This window comes from Mixophyes fleayi, chromosome 11, assembly GCF_038048845.1.
Source record: "Mixophyes fleayi isolate aMixFle1 chromosome 11, aMixFle1.hap1, whole genome shotgun sequence".
Taxonomy (NCBI): domain Eukaryota; kingdom Metazoa; phylum Chordata; class Amphibia; order Anura; family Limnodynastidae; genus Mixophyes; species Mixophyes fleayi.
In genome coordinates this window covers 19219046-19228921 of record NC_134412.1, presented here as the reverse complement: position 1 = coordinate 19228921, position 9876 = coordinate 19219046, and the positions used below count along the sequence as shown (strand labels likewise).

The 9876-nt window shown below is 40.8% G+C and overlaps 1 protein-coding gene across 1 annotated transcript; it reads right to left on the bottom strand.

The window, feature by feature from the left end:
- LOC142107679 (trypsin-3-like) lies at positions 1-5618 on the bottom strand. The gene is made up of 3 exons (XM_075191249.1): positions 5392-5618; positions 1914-2050; positions 1-164 (listed from the first exon to the last, which is right to left on the bottom strand). Exons 1-3 carry the CDS (start codon positions 5519-5521, stop codon positions 15-17), a joined length of 417 nt encoding a protein of 138 aa, XP_075047350.1. The 5' UTR covers positions 5522-5618; the 3' UTR covers positions 1-14.
- Positions 5619-9876: the final 4258 nt, after the last annotated feature.

Sequence of the window (9876 nt, the reverse complement as noted above, 5' to 3'; positions counted from 1 at the left end):
GTTTATGCTCATCCTTAATAACTATCAACAACATGCTTTATCCAGTCGTGATAGTTGCAGACTTTGGTGTAGACGCCGGGGTATCCACTTTGGGCACAGCCTTGTCCCCATGAGACCACTCCATATAGCTCTCCGTTGCAGATCAGAGGTCCACCAGAGTCACCCTGTACAAACATAAATGACTGTATTCAGCATCTATAGAGAAATTGCGTAAAAATAAACGTCTCTGTCTAGGCTGAAAAAGTCCCTAAAAGTGCCGAAATTTTGATTAAAAAAAAATTCATACTAAAATCAAGTAATCAAGGTTTCATTATGACTTTGTAATGACATAATCTCTGATTGCAAAACAACTTTCCCACAATATTTCAATGTGAAAAAGCAACTGGTCACATTCACAAATGGTTACGTACAAATACCCATAAAGTGATATGAGTGATGTCTGATATCACGTTGCTCCTGTTTTGCATTGAGTTTAACTTCGTTCTCTATATACACGTGAAGCTGCAGTACTACAGTATAGTTTAGTCAGTACAACCTATCAGATGTTTCCCCTTGATGACGTCCCATCTGCAAAAACACTAATTGCCTGTCTAACGGATGTTATTGGTTGCCAGTGAATTTGTTTTATAAGGTAACAATTTGGAAAGGAAAGTTAAAAAATTGAAGAAAGGAAAAAGCGTAAATTAGTGAAATTCACACTTTAATCTTGTACAGCTTACACAGGCTTCAATGGTTTGTTTCAAATACAAAATTTAATTTGGCAAATGATTGGTGCAATTTCATTTAGTTTTGTTACTTGTGGAATAAAAGGAACGTTTTTGCCACTTTACGGAATTTTGGCAGTTGTTTCCGTGTCTCACTTGTCACCACAGGTCCGGGAAGACAACAAAGTATTTGGGGGAAGCCCATAGGCTTCCCTGGGATGCCCTAAACCCCAGTGATGATCGCAGGAACATGGAGATATCCGACTGCCATATGCTATATAGACATTTCTCCAACAGTGAAGAAAAGGGGACAGCGGAGGACCTCAGAGTGGCAAGTTTAAGTGAAGGGGCTCCTAACACACCCAGCCCCCTGATCAGCATTAAGAGCTGCCAATAAGCTTATCCATAAGTGTCAATGAACCCCCACGCAACTCTCATTATGTAGTCAAAGTAGGCGGGAGCAGTAAAACAGTAAATATAAATCAGATATTCTCAGCACCAGATATGGCTCTTCATATTAGTCTTGGTGATGGCTCTTCATATTAGTCTTGGTGATAGATATGGCTCTGCGTATTATTCTAGGTGATAGATATGGCTCTGCGTATTATTCTAGGTGATAGATATGGCTCTGAGTATTATTCTAGGTGATAGATATGGCTCTGAGTATTATTCTAGGTGATAGATATGGCTCTGAGTATTATTCTAGGTGATAGATATGGCTCTGAGTATTATTCTAGGTGATAGATATGGCTCTGAGTATTATTCTAGGTGATAGATATGGCTCTGAGTATTATTCTAGGTGATAGATATGGCTCTGCGTATTAGTCCTGGCAACAGATAATGCTCTTCATATTAGTCTTGGTGATGGATATGGCTCTCCACAATGGTCTTTGCACCAGAAATGGCTCTCCACATTAGTCATGGCACCAGATTTGACTCTATGTATTAGTCCTGGCACCAGATATGACTCTCCATATTAGTCATGGTGATAGATATGGCTCTGCATATTAGTCATGGTGATAGATATGGCTCTACACATTAGCTAACACTGAGGCACGATACCCCATCCAACCGCCCACTACACATACACCTCATAATGCCCCCTTTTTTGCATTTCTCAGAAATAAACATGATCTAAGGCAGAGACTCTGCATCTGTCAGGTCATTAAGTATTTAGGTTTTTCTATTGTTGCCTCCATTCACACTTACCTGACATGAGTCCTTTCCTCCTTCTATGTAACCGGCACAGAACATACTGCCGGTAATCTGATTTGGATAAGAAGACTTACAGCTGGCGTTCGACAGTACAGGGACATTCAGACACTGTAGAGATTCAGGATACTGCACTGAAAGAGAAAGATATTTGCTATAAAACTACTTGATCAAATTATTTTTGTTATCTTTTAACTCATTTGTGTGTGGTGGGTGTTTTTGCAGCCATGGAACGCATATGAACGTCAAATACTGACTAAGGGAAGACTCATTATTATTATCATTTATTTATATAGCGTTAATAATATTACACAGCTCTGGACTGATAATATTCATCACTCACATCAGTCCCTGTCCCACTGGAGCTTAAAGTCTAGGGGCTAGATTTACTAAGCTGCGGGTTTGATAAAGTGGGGAAGTTGCCTATGGCAACCAATCAGATTCTAGCTGTCATTTTGTAGAAAGCACTAATTAAATGATAGCTAGAATCTGATTGGTTGCTATAGACAACATCTCCACTTTTTCAAACCCGCAGCTTAGTAAATCTAGCCATAAATTTCCTACCACACAGACACAAACACACACACAACAGGGTCCATTTTTTGAGACACAAGTTACCCTACCAGTATGTTTTTGGACTGTGGGAGGAAACCGGAGCACCTGGAGGAAACCCATGCAAACACGGGGAGAACATACAATTGAACCCATGACCCCAGTGCAGTGCTAACCACTGTGCCGTGCCACTTTACTGATCCATGGCAATTTGTATAGGGTAACATGGGAAATAGCACTCCCTATACTGTTAAAAGCATAAATCTCGCCTTATAAGACCTATTTAACATCACACACCTTTTTCCTTACATGAGAAATCTGAGCTCTACTATCTATCTGTGCTTCCTGTGTCAAACCGTCTTCATTATAAGAAACCAAACCAGCAGCAATTGTTATTTGAGACAAGGGGTGTCCTGTGCTGTTACAGAAACCATTTTTTGTATATGAACTAAATACATTATGAGATTTTTTAGAAAGAAGAACTTGAACTATGAATCATAGAATGAAATTACTAAGGATGTACTTGTGTAGAGCCTTTTTTCAATTGGACTAAGCAAATGAGCAGCAGAACAAATCTACCGTCATCAGTAAATTATGCACTGTATGGTGTTCATGTATATTATTATATTACTGTGTTAGCATATGATCTTCAACCTGTATCTTACTCTTGCAGATTACACCCCCAAACTCCTGCAAACTCCTGCATCAGCTCTTTAACAGTACTATATGTTTACATGTATATAACATATTTGCCTATTCTCCCGGAATTTCCGGGAGACTCCCAAATTCCGGGTAGGTCTTCCAGACTCCCGGGAGAGTAGGCAATTCTCCTGGATCTTTCCCATTTCCTAGTGAAGTGGGCAAGATGGAGGCCTCCATGACGCGTTTCGGCATTGCAGCTCGGTTTGAAGTGCTCCTCCGCCCTTCTCCACAGTTAACTATTCCGCATTATTGTCATTTCCCTAGTTTCTTTCAATGGAAAGAGAAAGAGTTAAATAGGTGCATATGTTTTGTTTTTACAATCCTTTCACCAGTCACACTTTAAAAATGACACTATAATTACAATTAAATTGGCGCTCAAGCACTGGTCGTGATACATGAACACATGAAAAGAATGAATAAAAAACTATAACAAAATATGTAACTTCTAATGCTACTAATTGTATGACATAATGATTGAGTAAAAACACCAAGATGAAGATGCAATCCCCCCATTATGAATATAGCTGCACGGGGCAATGATTTAATTATTATGTTGGTTATGAAAGAGTTATGGCTTTACATATATATATTACACTTTATAAAAATGGATGCCTATTTATCTATATTAAAAGGACAATTTATAAATGAAATACAGCCAGACCCCTGTCAACACATGTGGAACTAATTAATTGATTGAAATTGCATTTAAATGACCTTTGCACAGATTTATCCTTCCCTTGAGAAAGTCCAGTTACTGGATGAAACGCGTTGGATAGTAAGGAATTCATACATGCTGTTTTTATTCATTTTATTGTAAGTGTATTTTTAAATGGTTCAAGAATTAAAGTGCTTTGATAGCTTAACGATGGTACTCTACTTAAAAAACTGCCCATGGATGGAGAAACCTGCAGTGAACCTGGGGGAGGTATTGACGCATCAGCCGACGGGAGGGAGATCGGTGCATCAGCTGACTGGTGAAAGCAGCGACTCAGGGGCTAGACGGACTCCTAGGGGATCGCAGCAGCAATTCACGAACGAATGCACTAGAAATATACTTCCCTGTGGACCTCAGGTAATTAGATAGACACCCCACACAACAACGGACATACAATTGTTCACAGTTGTGCTAAGATTGGATGTCTGACTTCCACATCGGGAGATACACTGTGTGAGTGCAGCACAATCCATCTCTCATAGATTTTTATTATAACATATTACTTTTCATTTCCACGTGCAGCTACATTCATAATGTGGTGATGGCAGCTTCATCCTGGTGTTTTTGCTCACTCATTATATCATACAATTAGTAGCATTAGAAGTTACATATTTTGCTGCAATTTGTTATTCATTGTTTTCATGTGTTTATGCATCACGACCAGTGATTGATCACCAAATTTATTTTTGGTCACATTGTTTGTGAGGAGTGTGGTTACTCCTAATTTGTGCAACTCACACTGGTGTTTTAATCATCATCATCATCATCATCATTTATTTATATAGCGCCAACATATATTGTAGCGCTTTACAATTGGGGACAAACATAGTAAACTAATAAACAAACTGGGTAAAACAGACAAAGAGGTGAGAAGACCCTGCTCGCAAGCTTACAATCTATGGGACAATGGGAGTTTGACACATGAGGTTAAGTCTACATTTGCAGTCGGCCCAGCCAGACTACAAAGGTAAATGACTCATAAGCTAAATGATCCTGTCACACAACAATGTTGGTCAAAGGGTATTTGTATAACAGGTGGTAATAGGGTAATGTAGTGAGGTTAAGAGGGTGGTTGAGGAATATTATAAGCTTGTCTGAAGATGTGGGTTTTCAGAGAACGCTTGAAAGCTTGTAGACAAGAGAAGAGTCCTATTGTGCAAGGGAGAGAATTCCATAGAGTGGCTGCAGCCCGGAAAAAGTCCTGTAATCAGGAATGGGAGGATGTACTGAGGGTGGAGGAGAGACACAGATCTTGCGCAGAACGGAGTTGCCGAGTTGGGAGATATTTTGTGACAAGAGAGGAGATGTATGTTGGTGCAGCTTTGCTGATGGCCTTGTAGGTTAGTAAGAGTATCCTGAGTGTGTTGCACCGATCCTTTTTGCTATCACTATTTACTACAATTACAATTGCATAATGTGTTACAATGTGACTTTATTAATATTAGTTACAAATCCGAAAACAATTACCCAATCTTTACAAAAGAATGACTAAGAGTATAGAGTTACCTCCAGAGGTCCTCAGATTTCCCCAGCCAGACACCAGGCACTGACTCCCCTCCGTCGGACAACTACCGGCCACGTGGATAGGCTGGACGTACTGATTAATCTGGGCAGGCTCAGCGAGTTTGACCATCATGAAATCATGGTCTAAATAATACTGGCTGTAGTAGAAGTACTGGTAAGCCTTCTCCACCTGGATGTGCTGCTCTGTACCCTCTTCCTTGGTAGTATCATGTTCCCCAAGGTGAGCGATAAGGTATCTGGGTCTACACACACAAGAAAGCATCAAAATGAAACCAGCGCATACAAATGCTATAAATGTGTTACATCAACTTTCATGCTTGTTTTGCCACTTTGTCAAACAGATACGGAAACAGGTGCAGTCATTGCACAGGGTGATTACAAAGTAATTGGTTACGGATGAGGTGTCAAAGATAAAGTGAATGACATTTTAATTAGTTTTAAAGGAAGCCGGGTCAGATGCAGAGATAAAAGGTAAGTTTCTCAATTCATCTAGTAAGATATAGAAATGCGGGGAGAGAGGAACAAATATAAAACCACCAAAAAAAAAATCAGAAAAAAATAAGCAATTTTTTTGCAAGGTGCTAATAAACTATCCGTCTGTTTCAACCTTCTTCTGGCAATCGGATGGTTGTAAATATGATCGAAGAACTTTACTGCGCTACAAACTAATTCTAGACCAGCCAAGTACATGTAATATGCCCCATGGCAGGTAGGGACGATCTTGTGCACAGATTGCTTAAACTAGGGCTAAATAGTATTGGTATGATATCACAGCTGCTATGGATCTAAAACAGTGGCGGAACTACCAGTGATGCGACAGGTGCCGTGCTCCGGGGCCCATAGAGATAATAGGGCCCGCTGCAGGGCAAATGCAGAGAGTTGGGGGCCTCGGTTCCCTCTTCCATACCTCCCTGCACCGGGGCCCACAGCTCGCTGGTTCCGCCTCTGATCTAGAAGGTAGTCAAGATCTTAATACTGTAGGGAAAAATAGCAATGATCCAGTGCTATTTGTGGCAGCACGTTGGCTCAGTGGTTAGCACTTCTGCCTCACAGCACTGTGGTCATGAGTTCAATTCCCGACCATGGAGTGTGGAGGTTGTATTTGGTTTGGTAGGTTAATTGGCTGCTAACAAATTGACCCTAGTCTGTGTGTGTGGGGAATTTAGACTGTAAGCCCCAATGGGGCAGGGACTGATGTGAATGAGTTCTCTGTACAGCGCTGCGGAATTAGTGGCGCTATATAAATAAATGATGATGATTGATATGAACTACATGGTGTTATTGTGAGCATATAAATATGTTATTTTTTTTATGTAAATATGTAAAGCATAGATGGAAAATAGAACATCAATGGAGAAATAAGTACAATAAAAAAACAATGACAACAAGAGTAAAAGACTGATATACTCGAATGCCCCTCGGGGTCTATACGATGTCCGGTTATTAGGTTAGATGTCCACTTATAGGTAACTGTTAGCATAAGTCACTGTAGATAAAATTCAAATAGACTGTTGCTATCCAGAATACAGCAAAAATAAATATGATGATTTATGTACTAATTCAGTGGTCTTCTGGTTCTGTTCCTATGAGTCCTGATGACCCTGCTCCTCATTCATTAAGGATTTTGCTACTACTTAGTTTGTCTTATAATGTAGAGCAGCCCTGAGCAATTTGAGGCTCTACATGCGTTGTGAAACTACAAGCCCCAGCACGCTATCCCGGTCAATAGCAAGCCAATAGCTGGTAGAGCATTCTGGGATTTGTAGTTTCACAACACCGACCTGACGTAGAGGATTGTCCAGCAGCTTGTTATTACTCTGAACTGAAGTAGCATACACAATACTTACTGCTTGTAGCAATGAGCTGCTGATATGATCCAGCTTGCAGTAATTAAGGTACCACCACACCAGCGTTGCCCATTGTAGGTGAAATAAACTTGCCAGGGCTGGGAGTTGCGTGCGCACTCATAGCCTCCAATAATCTTATCATCGTCAATCACAGGAGCGGCAGCTGCAATTCAATCAACCACAATGGTAAATCACAATTATATAGTGCTAAAATATCCAGGGCTAACCTTTGGGGACATGAAATAGGGCATGCATATACTGAGATGCTGGTGCCAAGCAGGGTGGGTGCCGTTGGTAAGTAGTTGAAACCGACCCACAGTATGTTGCCAGCCACCTTCAACACCATGGCAGACAACGCCCATATCAAAATATCCACACTAATATCTTAAGAATTTTCTAACCTAAACCTCAATTTTAATTTTAACAGTCTTTGAACAGAATTTTATTCAAGATTCTGGACATTAACCATAGGGCTAACGTACTTACCTGCCACCCCCAGGAACATCCACACCAAGAGATGGAGCATTTTGAGCTGACGGTACCCTTGCCTTGATGTCCTGGAAGATTTGTTAGGTCCATTGCCAGTGGTAGGGATCATTTATAGGATCCTTATCACAGGCTCAGCAGCAGGTTGTCCCTTCACATGGCTCATCTCCAGACACCTGCTGGTTCCCGTGCTATCTACAAACACTGCATCTGGTCCAATGCCTGAGAGCCTTATCTAATATGTAGACTTGTCATATTAGCACAACTGTAAATGTATCTACTGCCTCTATTGGATATATTTAACACATTTGACTTGTCAAGTAGTGAATGATATTTATAAACTAGAAAAAAAAACAAAGCCAAGTTCAAAAATGATCCAGTTCCCAGCTTTGTAACATATCTTAGAATAAACAGGCAAACTCACAGGGATGGAAAATCACAGAATAAGACCAGGGACATATTTGCAGATTTAGAGCGTAGAGCAGCTGTTTGCAATATAATGTCATTTATATGCATTGATGTACATTGATCACAGAAGGGTGCTGGTAAATATCGCTGTAGAGAAGCATCAATTCACATTACCGGAGCAGTGTCATGATGGTTTCACATAGCTCAAACAGTAGCCTAAGATACACTGGCTTGTCTGATAATATGAATGCCCTGAATCACTCTATGACATAAAAGAATAACCATCTACACAGACTGTGAGAATGTACTGTACGTACTCTGAGACATCATTACGCAGTCACAGAAAAGACAGCTATAAAGACCAGGGGGTAAATGTATCAATGTCCGGATTCTTCAACTCCGGCGAGATCTGCCTCTTCAGCGCTTAAATTTAAAGCGGCGCTGCCTTGTAAAAGGAAGTTTGCCTTTACAAGGCAGCGTCGCTTTAAATTTAAGCGCTGAAGACGCAGATCTCGCCGGAGTTGAAGAATCCGGACATTGATACATTTACCCCCAGGCCTACAGACTGTGTGAAAGGACTGTTCACAATTCAGCTGAAGACAACATGATTGTACAAGGAATGCAGGTGTGGGACATAAGGAGGAGAGGACCCTACCCGCCAGAGCTTACACTTAAGTAACATACATATGTACAGACGCTCATTATGTTCCTGTGCTATGCCCAACATTGAAATTCTTTATACTTTTTCCTTTGCCCCAGATTTCTGATTGAATTTCTTTTTCTTTGCAATGCTGAAAAAATATCTAAAAATGGCTATAAACAATAAATAATGAAGTGGCAGCCTGTTTAAGGTGGTGGCGGTGGTGGTACGTATGGATTAGTGTTATCTACAAGCAGCCACAACAAATTCTAGGAGGTGGTTATGAGATGAGTAAGTGCCTAAAAAAGTTAACAAACATTTTCTTTCGGAACACAGATAACAATTTCAGCATGAGTGAAACATAAATTGAAAGGTCCTAATACATTTAGAGCACAATCCTACCTATTCGAAAAAATGGTCATGGAAGATATCGAGAACCTAAACACCAATATCCAGATGACTCAACCTAATTTAACCAAAGCTAAATCCTTAGCACTCAAAGAACTACAAACAAACCTTAGAACAAGGTATCCTTCATTAAGTGTTACACCCAGCCTCGGACTGGCCTACAGGGCAGCAGGACTATCCACCGGTAGGCCCCGACACCTGATAGCCCCGCCCACTTCCTTGGTGGGGCGGAGCAAAGTAAAGATGGTCCTGATCGATTTTCATAAAAACAGAGAGCTCAGACTATCTACTATGATAGCTGTGCACCACTGCTGTCTGCTCCCCCAGCCTCCCAGCTGCTGCTGGGAGGCTGTGAGTCTCTCAGTGACAGGCAGCAGCTGTGAGATGAGATCGAGGTGAACTGCAGGGGAATGACTCGTGATCATGTGATCGTGACTCTGCTTCCTAGTTCCACAACTTCCTGCTGCTGCTGCTGCTGTGAGAAGAAGGAGGCTCTACTGTTAAGAGAGGCTGTGTACGTACAGTATTTCTATTTCTCTCATCTTCCAATTATTTGTCCTGTTTGCATGCATACCTCATATTCATGCTGCTATTACTATTAATTTACATCTTGTGATACCATTTAGCACAGGCACTTGTTACCCACTTGTTGTCCTTTTTCCATCTCCCTTTTTGTGC

Coding starts and splice junctions, on each gene's coding strand:
- LOC142107679 (XM_075191249.1), bottom strand. CDS start 5,521: ATGATGGTCAAACTCGCTGAGCCTGCCCAGATTAATCAGTACGTCCAG. Junction 2,051..5,391: donor AAATCTGAGGACCTCTGGAG/GTAACTCTATAC, acceptor TTTCTCTTTCAG/TGCAGTATCCTGAATCTCTA. Junction 165..1,913: donor GAGGAAAGGACTCATGTCAG/GTAAGTGTGAAT, acceptor ATGTTTGTACAG/GGTGACTCTGGTGGACCTCT.